Below are 16,539 nucleotides of genomic sequence, written 5' to 3' on the forward strand. Positions count from 1 at the left end.
AGCCACTGGCCGTGCCTGCGGTGGCGCACGCTCCATGACCAGCGGTGATTCAACCGGCCATGCCAGGGAGCAAGGTAATGATTGTAGTAACTTGAAGCCGAGAAGGAACCTGGGACCAAGCGACCGTCTTCGGCACCAAGTGGCATGGTGCATCTGTCTACAGAAAAGAAACGTAATGTTTTTAACTTTTTGTCAATCACATAAAGTTGTAATCAGTCAAACATTCTTCTAGAGAGATTGCTATAACACGTTATGGGACGCCGCCAAAAAGGGAATGCATCCAAAAAAAAAAACTTCCTGCTGCTCAAAACTTGATAAATTGTTCAATGAATTTACGTAGCTGCATATTTTAAACAGACAAACAAGGTCGATTTTTAACTCCAACACAATTACGTTTAGAATTACCTATTGATTGATTGATTGATTGATTTCTTTTCTTACAGTGTACAATTTTTTTTATGTATAATCCAACCTATAAAATTTAATGATTTTATTATTTCCTGAGCATCCGACTAGTTTAGCTTTTTAGTTATTTTCGGTTCCCCGCTTCATATTTAGTGTTTACGAGTATATCTTGCAAGTTAATCTCGATATTAGACGGTTCAAATAAATGGTTGTTGTCGCTGTCAACGATATTAGTATGGTAAGGAGAGAGAAGTTCTCGATCACTGATTGGAGTGGCTTATAGGAGCTTCATGACGGTTGGCGCATCTTGAAAAGTTTAGCCCTACTTTTTTAAGCTCTCGTTTGTAATCCATCCATCCATAATCTTCTCAATCCTTGACCATCCGTGTCCCTTTATGGTTTATTATTATCTCTTTGGTGTTTTATCTACTATTTTCAGGTTTCCTGCAATTAAAAGCTAATTTTGTACATGGCCAGAATAGTCCAAAGTACCGTGAGTAGTTTCCTTTTAGAACAACTTACCGACGAAGCATCCGTAGAATTCCACTCTCATGGACATATGTCCGTGCCAGCCCCATGGTATAATTCTGATGTACCGTGTTCTGATTGGTGTACTGAGTACGTTGGTTACCACTGTGTGTCTGTCTCTGTTAGCTCGAAAGTACTAAGTACAAGAAAGAAGAACAATATCACGATTTCTGCTTAGTCACAGTTACGGTATAACTTGAATTGATATACAAGAATAGGTGCACACCAGTGCACATGTGGCTACGATTATATTTGGAAAAAAGTACAACACGGATGTTGAGTTGAAACGTTAGCAAAATTTAGGTACAAGAAAATAGGTACACATCAGTGCACGTGTGGATACTCTTACACTTGCAAAAAAAGAACAACACGGAAGTTGAGGTGAAAGATTCGCGAAATTACAATTTTAACTGCATTAAAATGCTAGTTATTTACCAGGTTCCTCCGACGAACTCAGAATATATTTGGCACTTCCGACGTTAACCCGATATATTCCGGAGAATAGAGCACTGTCAATGAGAAACCCTGAGAAAATGGTTGCGCCTTTTTACGTGGGTATCCTAACATTAACTTAAAGGAAAGATGTCTTTTTTTGAGGAATTATCTGTGCTTATTAACCGCGCGGCCATGGGCCGAGCGCGGTTCTAGGTTTACCCGTGGTTTATTTTTTTTTTTTTTGTCGGTGACCAGACGCAGACCTCCGCTCGGCCAAATTCCGAGTCACGCAACGTGTGATGTTTTTTCCGCCAGAAGCTGTTAAAACATTAATACACGGATAATTTTACGGATATTGTTTCCTTTGTTGTGGGTAAAATATATTTTCTTTTGGTTTTATCGAAGCGTTGGATTCAAAGGGATTAATAAATACGCTAAAAAAAAGTATTACGTCAGCCATGGAATGCGTTAACGTTGCAGCTTTCACTTTCACTACGTGGCTAATAAGATCGTGTTTACTTTGGAAGTTTATTTCGCCAGAAGCGACGGTCATTAATTTATTTGCAAGTTTGCGAGTATTTCTTGTGGTTTTAGGCAAATGAAGTAAATTGTTTGGCTCTTTCATCACAGCGAGTTCATAGATCGGAAGGAAAATGAAATATTTGCAAGCCAAGCAAAGAACATGTCAGGACATGCAATGATTACGTCATTGGTAGGGAAATAACCACCGTACTAAAGATAGCCGTCGATAACGCAATTCTTGAATTATGTGACTCGTGTGACTTCTTTGCTAGCCCTTTACTCAAGGAAAATATTAAATTTAAACTTGACTTTTAAGAAAGAAAGCTGTTGTTAATAGTGTTCGTATCTTCATGCCCATACATATCCCAAAGAAAGTTCCAGATTAACACTATTACGTCATCGGAAATTTCGCAACGGCTACGACTGATGGTGCAATAGTACAGTCTGTGTTGATCAAGTGATGTGATGTCTACAGTAATCAATGAATCATCAAGGATTACTTTCGAATGTACACTGCGTTGCAACTGTAGTGCTAAGAAAATAGTTAAATTTTAAAAGCGCGGTTTTAAGATCTAACAGATCTTCTTGTTTACGAATCTTCTTACCTTGATTCCGTCTCGCAGCTTGTAAAGAGCCCAGTTCATCCCGTCCTGACTGTGAGCAAGTCGATATTGTGTCACCCACTGATTTGCATTCTGTCTGCCTTGCGTGGCCACATGTGAGACCTTGGTTGGTTTCCGAAAGTCAACTTGAAAAAACTGAAAGTGATTGTTGTAACGTGAGCTCCACGCGCCTTGTAATCTACCACGGGCAGTGAAATGCAGACGTCCAAGATGGGGAGCGTGGTTTGCGTCCCAGCTGGAAGACGCTGTGATTGCGTGATTAGGGATCCGACGATTTTGCATACCAAGAGCGTGCTTACAAATCTCTGAAGATTAAAATGAGATAATAACGCATTGTTAACAGTAGGATCTACTAACTATTAATCAATACAAATTTGTTTTTAGTTCTTAGTTCTCTTCTCTTCTTCTTTTTTTTTTTTTTTTTTGCTGTTGTCTTTTTCCCTGAATGATTCCCTATCTAAAAGAATGAGGAACGACACTGGCTGTCAAAAGCTTGGCTTCCAGTAGCGACTTAAGCATAAGAGGTAGCAATTCAGGTCAAGTTTAAATGAGCGCCAACTCTGCAAACTCTTGTGCTTATACTTTGTACTGTTCTCGCACAGCACAACAAGAGCCCTAAGGGGGTCTGAATAGGGGTGATGTAAACCTTAGTTATCACTAAGATTTGCGGCAATTTCTCAGCTATAAACCGGTTAAATTTTTCGCAATATTCCATAGCTGAAGAGTTTCTGAATTCTATTCTTGCATGCTGTTAACAATTCATTGTTGTTGCAAGGCGCTCGCCAGTTAACCTCCAAGTTAAAATAAGACCTAAATTATGCAATTCAGAGAGTTAAACTTACTTTCGCATCGGATATTTCCTCTCAGGTCATCAAAGTTGATATGCCCCCATCCACCTGAGCCATAATCCACAAGCCGGACAAAACCGGTCCTGCCAATATACGCCCGTACGTTCCATCTTCTGCGCGTCATGGTTTCGGTACAACGTCCTGTCGCCCCCCAAAAAAATAGTTGTTCAGATCATCAAAATCCAACTTCGTTCAGCGTTCGGCATTTTCTTTCTCTTTTGGAGATCTGAGGATCTATGATCCTCAAGTGAAATTACAGATAGAATTGAAATCTAGAATTGTTACCAAAGAGCGGTTTTCAACTGAGTGTCTTAAAACCAAAATCAAACCAATTACTTACCAATTAGACTACTCACCCAATTTCAAATCGTAGCAAAACCAAAAGTAATTTTTTAATTACATTCGACACTCCATTGACAACCGCTCTATGCAAACGTATGCATACATTCGAGTTTTGCAAAGATCTGCAATGTTGGGTTAAGATAGTCGCAGTTGTCTTAAAGGCATTACCAGTCCGTCTTAGTTAGCCTTGTGATGTCAGTGGAGAAGCGACAAGCATAAGACAGAAAAAGCTCTTATGGGAATCGTCGTCTTCTTCTCCATTTTGACTGCTTACTATGCGTTCCTTGGAAGGTAATAGAACCTTCTCGATTTCTGATCAACGGAAGAGAATAAAACACTCTACTTTACCTTTGGAACGAAGCACTACGCCTCGGCCATCGATAACAAGTTCCGCCCGGGTGTAGTGAATGTTACATCCTCCACCAATCAGGAAGTCAATGTGATTCCCTACGATTCGGAACCGCCTAGATGACAGTGTTCCAGTTGGGCGATCTCCCTGTATTGCTCCGGCGCGGCTGCGCGGATTTGGGCGCTTTTCAAATGTTCCAATCCACCATTTCCCTTGCATCCTTGCGGGCTGACGTCTCCGACGAGCAGTCGGATTGTCGCCATAAGTTGGTTGAAAGTTAAATGCAGTGCCTGATTTCGTCCATCCGTAGAGATTTCCTCGTTCGAAATCGAAGTTTACACAACCGGGTGGAGAACCTGTATAAAAAAAAAAACATGTGACCCGTACAATGCTTGTTCTCTCGATACTCCTTCCTCAGGATACCACAGAAAGGGTAATTGAGGCTAAATGTAACGAGAAAGAGGCGCTGATAAAGTTTGTTGGTTTAAGAAAGTAGCAATTTTCTATTTTGAAGGAAGTTTTCTTTTTTGGGCATTTTTCTTTGAGAGATTGAATCGTGCTGCGAGTGGATTTCGTTTTCGTTAAACTAATATTCTTATATGATTTTTGAAGTGAAAACTAATGGTGAAAGCGCGCAACATTTCGACCGAACTTCGGTTGTTATCAAGCTTAAAGTGAAAATAAAAATTTTGCATAAGTTTAAATATAAAACAAAGAAGTAAAAGTATGTAAAGTATGAAAATGTAAAAAAGGGGTAAGAACAATAAAAAGCATACAAGAATAACATAATTGAAAATGATTAAAGATTTTCGCACGAATTGAGTCTGACTGTGCGTTGAGACTTGGTCTCAGTTCATTAATAAAAAAACATTTCATAAATGAGACAGTCAAGCTTGTTCTTGCACTTTTTTTAGATGGTAAAATTCTTCTCTGCTTAATTTTAAAAAGAAGCGAAATTAAACTACGACGCTTCGAAGTCATCCTAACTGCATTATCTAGTAGAAATACGAAAATAATGGTTGGGATGTTAATTTGTATTATTATATGGCTTGTGTTTGTAGGCGATATAACGCGCGCTCTGATTGGTTAATTGTCACTGAATTGTAGGGCATTATTCTCCCGTAATGCCCACGGGCCGATTACGGATTATGCAAATTAGGAAGAGCCCGGCTCGGAAAATTCAAGCGGATTGAAACGATGAAAGCCGATTAAAAACAGTAAGAGAGGTAAATTTAATTCCGAGTAGCTAAAAGTTTAGGGATTTTTCCTTACTAAAATTTATATAGAAGTCGTTTTTGACTTACCGGTAACCTTGGCGAGCGCTAGTGAAAAGCAATCAAAGTTTGCCGAGTGTTGAGTAAAGCTAAAATCGCTAAGTGTAAAACACCATCGGCAAATGTGTCACGTATCCTGAGCAGAAAACCACGAAGAAACTTATAAGTTATCATCTTAGTCACAATAATTACCGAAATATTGAACTCCGTTTCAGTTCTCATCAAATAGATTCCCTCGCTTCAACACAAGAGAGTGAAAATCAGCTAGGATCATCAGATGTAAACAATCGGACGGTTTCTGTCGGTAGCAGTATTTCTGATACCTGCAGGAAGTTTTAGACGCTCACAAGGCTTGAAAAGTTCATTCATAAGTCCCAGAATGAAGAAGGCCAAGATATGTTGTCGAAAGCGAATGCGAAGATCGAGTTATTCTGAGCAGTGCATTCTGAAGCATTAGTATTTTCTCTCACCGAAAGACCGTTGGTTTGGACCATTTTGAAGCACTTTCTGTCTTTTCTATATGCGTTGACGTTTCGCCACAAAAGTTGGAAAAACTCCCTCATCAAGTTGTGGCTCCACGATACTAAAATACCTTTTTGAGGGCTGTGACAATCATTTTTCCCGTAAAGAATTACAGTAGTGAAGTTCACTGACTGTGTAGTTTTGCCCTGGGTTTGAGACGATGAATGAATCGGTAAACGCGCGCATCGCCGGATGTAAATTGACGACTTCCGCTCGAATAATTTTTTTTTTCTTCAATTCGTGAGCCATATAATAAACAACTTAATAACCTCGACCGTTCGGTCGTTACGGGAAAATCTCAAACCTCGGCCTACCGTATTGACCTCGCTGTCGCTCGGTCAATACGGCAAGACCTCAGTTTGAGATTTTCCCGTAACGACCTCACTCTCGGTTATTAAGTAGTTAGTATGAAAGGTGTAATAATATATTAAAGTGTAACACAGTCTAATTAAGAGTTCTTAGTTGTCAACAGTTAAATGTGCGTAGTAAACGTAGATAAATACTTTCGCACGAATTGAGTCCACCTGTGTATTGAGTTTTGGTTTTCTTTCACGGATGAAAAGCATTTGATGAATTAATTAGTCCAGTTTTCCTTGGCGCATTTTTAACACGGAAAGCACGATAATGGGTCAAGAAGACTTCGAAACGGCGTAATTTAATTTCGCTTCTTTTGTAATCGATCGTATTTCGAAATTTATTTTTATGATTTTATGCGCTGTATTTTAACTTTCTCTAACAGAAAGCTTGAAAAAGATGTTTTCAGGAGGTTAATAGCTTTCACTATATAAACACCCGTGAAATACCAGGTGAGCTTTTGCGCGTAAACATGATATCTTCACAAGTAAAAATAACTTTATATATCAAGTTGAACAATCGAAGAGAAATTCCATATCTACAAACACCAGTATCCTCTATTTAACAATACAAAAAGCGATACATACTGTCTGCTGCGTTCCAGTGCCTGAAAAAAAACGGAAGGAAAAGACAACAATACTTTAAGATGAAAAAAATACCCACTTTCGAGATCTATAGTAAAGAGCAAGTTGTAATCCATTAGTTAAATACCTGTAAAGGCACAGTAAGGTTGAGTTAAACCAGTTTATAAAATATAATAGAAATAGAGGCTTAAAGAGTCTGGTGTTTATGTTTTAAAAGGAAAAATAGCTGAGAAGGTTAGAGCTTTTAATAAACTTAAATTATATATTTATATACTAAAACAACGACAAATTAAAACAAAAATCAAAAGGAATCCATGTGAAAGTGCAAAAACAACTCTGAAAACAAACACAGCTGAGAATAGTTTTTTTTTTTTTTAAGATGTAACAATTAAAAATAGTACAAGCATAATGAAAAGTAGGGCAAGTGACGAACACTTTTTATGACAGTTTTCGCCCAAACTTATGACATTTTTATTCTATATAGCTGTTTTTTGTGTGTTTTCATATTTTACAATTGCCACACGTCGTTAAAAAAGAAGGGCTTTGTGATTACGTTTACAAAAATTGGTCAAATTAATATGACTCTCGTTGTTATTTGCAAATTAAGATGTTGCAAATAAAGGGAAGCGATTAATGGCTTCAAGGGCTTCAACATCATCAGTGATTCATTTATATTCTTCGATAATCTGATTTCTATGCATAACTTCTATGTAAAAGCATAACTATGTGTATGTTAGATACTAAAATCATATAAGCCCTATCTGAAAGGCTGTTCGGATATTTGGGTGAAAAATTAATGGCATATGGGATATTTAAAATAGGTACCCGACGGGATTGAGAGAGAAAATTGTAACTTTTTAAAGATTAAATTAACGGCATACGAGATATGTGGGCCAAATATCAATGGGATATGGGATACTCTTCTAGACTCCCCCCTAACGGGCCCTCAATATTAGTTCTTAGAATTTTAACGGATGTTAGAATAGGGAAGACGATAAACAATTTTAATATTTTTAAGAAGAATGAGATTGATAAACGCAAAGAGTAAACTTCTTTTCAAAGTTGATAAATATATGCAGGGTGGAGAAACAAAAGAACAATATATTCGACAGGTACAAAGTGCAAGCCACGTGCTAAAAATTACCTACTGCTGATATAAAACAATTATTTTAAAAAAAAAAGAAAAAAACTATTGCACATACTTATCGTCACGTCATTAATTACTTGAAGTGGTGTTTAAAAGGTTACGAATGAAGACATGAGAATGACAGTCCGTTTATGCGAGAACATTTTGTACGAGTAAAGTGTATAGAAGTTGTTGGTGTTTTCTCTTAGAAGCCTTTTAACTCCCCTTACAGAGTATAAATATTTTTGATACACAACCAATGGCTACGACAGAAATTTTAAGATACAAGAAAGCCGCAGTCGAACAAGTTATAAACATAAACGGCTTAGTGAACAAGTCCACAGAAGTGTACGAAAGCTTTTTTAAAATCTTATGTTGGTTTCTTTTCCAGAGATACAAAGCTTAAAACTTTTATGAATCACTAAGTTACGAACATGGCAGATTGGGCATTCTATGATCAAATAAAGTTATTTTTTAATAATCGGCAGGAAATCACTATATTGTAGATTTAGAACATCTATGTCCAAGATAAAACATCTATCAAACTCTTCTTAGGGAAATTTTCATTTCAAACAAATATAGATTTTATTTATAAACAAAGTTTTAGTTAAACATAGAAATTTACAACAAGGCTTGATATTTTCTGGTATTCGCAATATATGGTAGTTTGGTACCTTGAAGAAAATCAAAATGAGCTTCTTTATATATCGAAGTTTAGATATTAAACAGGTAGATTTTTAATATGCACGTAATTTTGACGGATAGAAGATAAACAAGACATTCTTAGCCCTGAGGGCGGTTCCATAAAAATTCTTTTCTCCAAAGCCAGTTATTATTACGGAATGATAATCATATTTTAACAGTGATACACATAATTATATAACATAAAGTCTACAGATAGTGATTCCGTTAAAATGCTTTTTATATGTCACCTTCAAACGTCTTTTTGAAGGCAAACATTTTAAGAAATTTACGAATGCGAGAAAGCTAGACTATTGATTCATTAATGAATCATTTAAACAGTCTTCTCGCATTGCTCGCTTATCTGATTAATGAAATTTGTGAGAAATTTACCTTCATAGAAAAAAATCGGCTTTTGATAAGCTTAAGTTTATAATTCTGGGGTACAAATTCTCAGTTACTTTTGTCGTCAGAGAAATATAACAGTTCCTATACATCGAAGATAATTCTACTTTACACCACCATTGTATTTGTATTGTTCATGAAATTCAATTGTGAAACTTCGACCGTAAGATACATTATAAAAAAATTTCTTTTTGGATATTCAATGATTTAGTCAAATAATCTGGCAGACTTGTATTTTAAGTCTTTAAATCTAAGTTTCAAAAGAATACTACCGAGGAAAGCAACATGACTAAATACGACACTGTCAGATCGTTATTACTGTTAAATATCACACTCATAAACTTATATAGACTGAACAACTAGTCAATAAGTGTCTTATATACTTACAGTATAAACAGCAGTACACTTGCAAGAATTCCCCGTAAAAGCATTTTCAACAGAAGACGGTGAAACCGTCTCTTGCCGTAGCTTTGAGAGGCTAGGTCGCGTGGACAAAGCCTTTTGAAATAAAATTCTAACCCGGCTTAACTTAGCTTGTTCAAGTTTAAATAATTCATCTCGTTGATTTTGAAAACATCAAGGTGAGAGCTTGCGGATTTGTTGCCAATTTTAAACACGTTAGGTATCACTACAAGAGCTAATTGTTCAAGCAGTTTTTAAAACAAACATCACAAATAGATCACAGCTCCCCTAATTATGTAATTGGCCCAATGTTATGTAATCGGTTTTTTTCTTGTCATCCTCGGGGACCTAGGGACATTGCTGCATTGAAGTTATGGTGGAAAGTCAGTACACAATCTATTGAGTAAAAGATTTTAGATCTCAGAGTTTGATCATTAATCAGTTACAACTTTACAAAAAGGACAAGCAGGTAAAAACAAACAAAGGAAATCTGACAAATTTGTTTTGTTTTGTTTTGTTTTTTTCTTGGAAACTGGCAATTGTTCTTGACCAAAAAGAAGTTAAGGGTAGAATCACGAGAACGAGAAATACTCGTATCGATTCATTTTGCGTACCACTGCGTGCCATTATGCCCCGGGCTGCGCGCTTCTCAAGTTGTAAGGCATTATATCTACCTCATTTATACAATGTTATAGTTCAAAGAGGTTTCCGGCCAGCAGGAAGCCATGCATTATTAAACATTTAACATAGAAATCCTGTAGGCAAATCGAGGACTACTGTCGGGTCAATAAAAACGTAGCGGTGTCTTTAAAAAGTGACAAGGTAGAGAAAACGAGAGCAAGTAAAGAATAACGCTGAGATATCTTTCGTTTTATCAAAAGTTTTTTATTTCGGTGCCAAGATCTGAGAAATATTTACAACTACATTTTATGTTAATTGTTGCGGATTCGTCAACATTTTTTTTTAAAGAACCCTCATTAACCAATATTCATTGCACGCCTTTTTATAGATTTCAAGTAAGAGCATATCTTACGTAACACGCACATGAATTTCACGTTTCGCCTTTATTTCGATCCACTCGTTTATATGTTGCAAGCTAGTAAAGTAATACTAAACCAGCAGCTTGATTTACATCCTATGTATTCTGTCACAAGTTTCATTGGATACTTTAAAGTGCACCTAACCCCAAAAATTTTTTTTTCGCTAAAACAAATCTAGACTTTATTTGAAGCATTTGGGCGAAGAAATTTTTGAATTTGGTTGAATCCTCGATTTCCTATGCCCTTTCAAAGTCGCGATTAAGTGTTTCACGACCGCGTTTTAGGGAGTCTGGGGCGGCGGTACCTGATGACGTCTACCCAGGAACCAAACACAATAGCGCCTCAGTCAACTCTCTGTATTTGCTCGAGAATATAGAACGCAAAACTAATCGTTCCGATGTATTTTGGGGCTAAAACGTCCAAGTTTTGTCTCAGAATCATTTCTTTTTTGTCACTGGAGTCAGAGTTAAGTTTCGATTCGGAAGGCTCCGAAATAAACTTCGATCGAGCACGTTCGACAACTGTGAACTCACTGCTTAGAGCTTTGAGAGCAGTTTACAATATTTCAAGCGACGACGGGGAAGACGTCTTTGCGGACGAGCTGCTTGTATATTAGGAATGGAAAGCTAGATACGAAGTGGAGGAGCAGGCAAACGAAAAGCAGGAAAGAAAACTCAAGGACTGCTTTGGATGGTAATTTCGTCAACTAAACATAAGATTCCCACGCGTGTTTATAGCCCGTTTACGTTTGTCCTTACCGAGAATGTATTTTGTCAAGGTTCTGTTAAATCCAGTTTGTGTTTTACTTTCAGTTGAATGCTTCATGTTTATAAGAGCGACGTACGTGTTGCAGTTTTCGAGACTTGATGACCTCCAAAACATTGGCTTCGATCGATTGAAAATCGTATTGTTTGGACCTGTATTTTTGAAGCTGCGGGAAGCAAGGCGGAAGGAAACATTTCATACAATTACCGATTTCACATTGTCACACGTTTTAAGTCGTAACTCCAAATAACCAATGTAAATTGTTCTCAAAGTTTGCAGTGAAATTCGTCGGATAAGCGAAAAGGATGTGTTCCCTAAGCGGTCCGCAGATAATGTTACGCGGTCATATTTTCGACGCTATTGCACAGAATCTTTGTCGCACTGCTGATTTCCAAACCTTCGAAAAACTCTGTGAGTCTAACAATTTTGTTATCATGTAATTCTAGAGGATTAATCTTCGACTTTCATCTAAATCGAAAGAGAAATAAGTGTTGGTTAGCGGCGTACAGTTGCGATCTATTTACATATCAGTATAACGCTTCTTGATCATGACCGGATCACACAACTTTGCCGGTTATGTTAAAAATACTGCGGGATTGGAAGATATAGGTTGTAGGTAGTATTTCTACAAATTGCTGGTTAGCTTTAAGCAGAAAATTTATGAAAATAGCGTTCGAAAGTCTGCGGAACAAATTCCAGTGAGAGTTCTTCAATGGTTCTCACAGATTCAGTTCGCTTGTTTCGGTTCGACAAAATCAACCATCGTTTACGTCTTTATTGCACCATTAGTCGATCATCGTCAGTAAATTGTACAGTATATCTTTCTTTAAATCTGGAATATTGCTGCAACAGCCGATAGCACCTCTGGAAGGCGTTTCTGCGCACTTTTCGAATGTGTATTGCACCATCCTGAAGGAAATGAGAGGAAATGAGATATCCAACCTTCCTGGGTAGACGTCACAAGAGCCGCTGGACCCATTCTCCTCAAACTCGGTCGTGAAACAAAATGGCGGTGTTTTGGAGCTATTTTCGAGATTTCGTCGTGGCACAGAAAATCGTTGATTTAACGGAATTCAAAAATTTTTTCGCAGAACTATTTCAAATAATAAGTAGATTCGTTCTAGCGAAAAAACATTTTTGGGGTTAGGTGCACTTTAAGATGAAAAGGGTGTTAAAAATACGCGGAAGAAATCTGGACTGTTTCATTCATTAAATGCTTTTCATTCGGGAAAGAAAACCAAAACTCAAGACACAGGTGGACTCAATTCGTGCGAAACTATTTATCTAAGTTTATTCCTCACTTTTACCTGTTGACACCTAGGAACTCTAAATTAGACTGTGTTACACTTTAATATATTCTTACACCTTAAACACTATAAATTGACATCTCGACCGTTATTTTCTTTTCTAAACTCAACAATGTAGTCAAGATGACTTCGAAACGTCGTAGTTCACCTTCGATTCTTTTTGTAATCAACCGTATTTCGAAATGTTTTCTTATCAAAACTGTGATGATAAACTATATTCTCGTAAAAATCGACCATTTCAAGTTCCACGGATAATGAACCATTTTACTGCTACGGCGACCATTTTGATTTCGATTGATTTGAGAGAAATTATGGGATGCTTAGGAGGCTACATGGTATGATTTTGCCCCATAAGCATCCCATTGAAACACCCCCATCCCCATCCCCCATCCTCATCCCCCATCCTCATCCCCCACCCCCATCCCATTGAAACAATGGCATTCAAAATGGCCGCCGTATCGGTGAAAAGGTCTATTAGTTGTGCGCATGCGGCCTACTGCCCAAGCGCGTTCTTGTCCACGGGGGCTGCGACCCTTTTGATCAGCACCAAGAATGGTAAACCTTTGGGATTGCGGGCTCACCAACTGTAAGCAACTGGGTCATTTTTACCGGAAAAATACGTAGCAATTAAGGAGTTCAAGGAACGGAGGGATATTTCACTAAGTCATTCGTTAGGAAAGGTGAAAATTAACCGTCAACCATCAAATAAGAAAATATCTACCATCAACCGTTAAAGGAGTCATCAAATATGTCTCAATTCTACTCGCTCAAAGGCTAATCCTTTTTTTTTTTCACCTTTCCTTGTAAGATGATACAGGACATCATCTCGGTTGAAAGAAACTTAGCCCATCTTATCTTTCTTCATCACTATTACATTGCATTGCTTTCGAATTAGAAATTCCGCCCTTAAAGATAAGGAAACGACCATGACTGGTTGATCACTTTAAGAGGAAATGATAAAGAAAGAAAATAAGCTTTGTCTGTCTCTTTTATGATTTCTTCAAATTTTTGAATTATCCTCGAAGTAGCTAAGCGATGTAACATTGAGCAGAAAATTTTGATTGGTTACTGGAAATTGTGAATTAATATTGTAGCTATTACCTTAAATGCCGACACCTTTTTGCCACCTTCTTGACCAAATATCTTCCAGTAAGCTTGGAGGTCTTGCACAAAACACTCTAAAGCATTTCCTAAACGAAATAAAAAAAACTTTCCTTGGTTAATCTAGGTCTAATCTTAGTTAATATGATAATCTTTCTTGGTATAAGTATGTTTTACTTTTCTTAGCGTGCTTGTGTGTACTTTCTTCCAATTTTCTTTTGCATGTCTTCCTTTTCTTTTTGCGCATTTGCGCGTTTAGATTTGCTAAACTACTTTTTACCTTAAATAATGATCCTTTTTGTGCTCCCTATGATCCTTTTTTGTGCTGATGACCGCATTTTTATTTTTTGCTCGGTCTTGCGTAAATTTAAAGGTATTCCTTTCCATGGGCCTTATTGGCTTCCCTGGGCTTCCTTGCCTTATACATTGATGTTTTGTAAATAAATTTATAATTGGCAAAAATGAAACAAAACAAAAAAAAAAACGATCAAGGGTAAACCGGATTAATTTACACGTAATTATCTTGCTGTGTGTTTTTCGTTAAGGTGATTGGTGACATCCACCTCGTTTGAAATTGAAAAACAGTATCTTTTGTTCTTGTTTATTATTTCTTTAAAATTCTTGCATTAACTCCGAAGTAGCTAAGACAACGTTAACGAAGCCATCTAACGAATATCTTAATAGACTTTATATGAGTTGTAATCAAGAAAACAAGGAAAGTTCGTATCATAAAACAAAACACTCTTAAGCGTTCTTTATCACAATAGGCAAGTTACGCTATCTGCCTTCGGGGCTGCGGAGCAGTATCTTGAGAGTGTGAACAGTCCATAACGCACTGGACGCCTTAACGTAGGAGAAAGCGTGGAAGCCAAAGATAATCTGGACGAGGACAGTCGAAACCGAGCTGAACACTCGAAATTGTACCTGGAGAGTCATCGAGAGAGAGAAAGGCACATGACATCTCTTACACGGCCGTAAGTAAGTAAGTCATATGTATCATGATTTTGCTTCCTATCCACCACATGCAGCAATAAAGATCTCAGTTTTGAACTGAAAGTCTTTCAAAAAGGATTTCAACAAAATCTTCGAAGACCGGAAAATCAAACTACATAATAAGGGATGCATTTCCGGTCTGTTACCAAACCCGGCAAAAGACCAGGAAATATATCAAAATCCGTTTTTTTTTCTTCAAATTTCTATAAGATGATAGCAAAAACTACTGGATGAAAGAAAAACTAATGAGCAAACATAGATTTAAGAATGATGCCAACTGCTGTAACAATTTAAGATTGGCTGAAATATTCGCTACAATTTATTTATCACTCTGATTCAATTCAAGTCAAATTTGACGCAATGAGAGATATAGACCGACCAAGGAGGCTGGGAGCAAGTCGGCAAATCGCTTTCTTTTCATAATGGTGCCAGGATACTGGGACGAAATGCTGCTTATCAAACTCCTGATAAAATAACCTTTTCTTATATCTCTTGCATTTGTACGCTAGCGTTTGAATCACAGGCGTTATCCTCGGATTCACCGAGGAAAATGCTTAAAATTTGTTCTGTTACTGACAATCCTAAAATCAGTTTGTAAAGCTCCATAAGCTGAAGACGTAGTAACGTTCTATTAAAGTTCTAAAAGAAGCCACGACGAAAAATTATATGTTCTTTCATAAGACTCCAACTAAGTCTTTCTCGAGTTGTTGTTTTGTGATTTGGATAAGGGAGAAGACAATCTGTGACAGTCTCCAGTTCGGAACGTTCTTCGTCTACAATAAACAGTAAAAACGCCTTAAGAAGAATTTGGTAAAGCTAGCTTTTTGTTCTTTTTCAGAGGCTTTACGACTGCCAAAATTTCAGAACTTCGCGTGGAAAATACTGAAATTCTGGGAAATTTTGAGAGAATTCCTAGCTCTTTTCGCGAATCAAACATTTGTAGGCAAAACTTCCAAATTTGAACAATTGTCGATCAATACTATCTAGGGCTAGATGTTGTAAGCATTAAGAAGAGTACGGAAATTTTGCTAACTACAACTCTAATACTTCGTTTTTGCTCAATTCTTATGTAAACGTTATAGTCTTTCCAATTGCAGTTCCCAGAACTTGCTGTCTTGAGCAGTAAAGGACCGAAAGTTAGCTAAGGTTACCGAAGATTTGAAAATTCGCCGGCGCAGGAAATGTTTTCCTTAGCAACCGTTTCCGTGCCTCCACGTTCCGTATCCAGGCACCGTAATGCGGTTCGCCCCAGGCCTCCCCTTCCAGAAATGATTTCTGTCTGGTAACACCTGAAGTTGTAAAACTCGCGTTAATTAGTATTTGCATATATATTAAAACAGGTCGCTATCTTCATCAAGGCGCTACTATTCTGTTTACCTTACTATCGATTACTACATTAAGTTGCACTTTTGCACTTTTGAATACAGCTCAGTTTCCATGACAACTCGAAACAGCCTCAAAACGACAACAGCAAACATCAAAACATCAAGCTCAAATTTAATTTGCGACGGATTTTTTTCCTATACCCGTTAGCACTGAAATTTAACCATCGACTTTCAAACAGACAAAAATTTAACTGTCAATGGTCAGAAATCAACATTTTTAGCCTTCAACCGTCGAAGATCTCAAACCTCTCATTGAGGCCCCACTGTGACCTGTATGTTTATTACCGCGTTAAAAAAAATTACTTCTTTTATCTGTACTTCTTTAAAGCGACTGTGTGACAGACCCGTTGTCTCTTGTATTAAAAGCCAAGGTCGATTCTTTTTTTATTTTTTATTTTTTCGAGTTGTAGTGGCTAACTCAAACGAATAACAGAAACGGAATAATTTCTATTCAAAAGAGCTATTTTGTTGGCTGGGTGATTTGCATTTCAGCGAGCAAGCGATAGCTATTCTATTTATGAATACGGCACCTGGGCGGGTAAATTAGG

General features: G+C 37.3%; 1 protein-coding gene across 1 annotated transcript in view; it reads right to left on the minus strand.

Annotated features, from left to right (window-relative positions):
- Positions 1 to 4,364, minus strand: part of LOC145468730 (uncharacterized) — a 181,602-nt gene extending 177,238 nt beyond the window's left edge. Inside the window, exons 1-5 of the mRNA XM_081452434.1 lie at positions 4,052 to 4,364; positions 3,356 to 3,502; positions 2,496 to 2,818; positions 928 to 1,069; positions 1 to 157 (exon numbers count right to left, since the gene is read on the minus strand). The exon at positions 1 to 157 is cut by the window's left edge and continues 148 nt beyond it. Of these exons, the coding sequence (XP_081308560.1) occupies positions 1 to 157; positions 928 to 1,069; positions 2,496 to 2,818; positions 3,356 to 3,502; positions 4,052 to 4,271 (989 nt within the window). The 5' untranslated portion in view covers positions 4,272 to 4,364. The remainder of the gene's footprint in view (positions 158 to 927; positions 1,070 to 2,495; positions 2,819 to 3,355; positions 3,503 to 4,051) is intronic.
- Positions 4,365 to 16,539: the final 12,175 nt, after the last annotated feature.

The sequence above is a fragment of the Orbicella franksi genome, chromosome 14 (assembly GCF_964199315.1).
Source record: "Orbicella franksi chromosome 14, jaOrbFran1.1, whole genome shotgun sequence".
NCBI classification, from domain to species: Eukaryota; Metazoa; Cnidaria; class Anthozoa; order Scleractinia; family Merulinidae; genus Orbicella; species Orbicella franksi.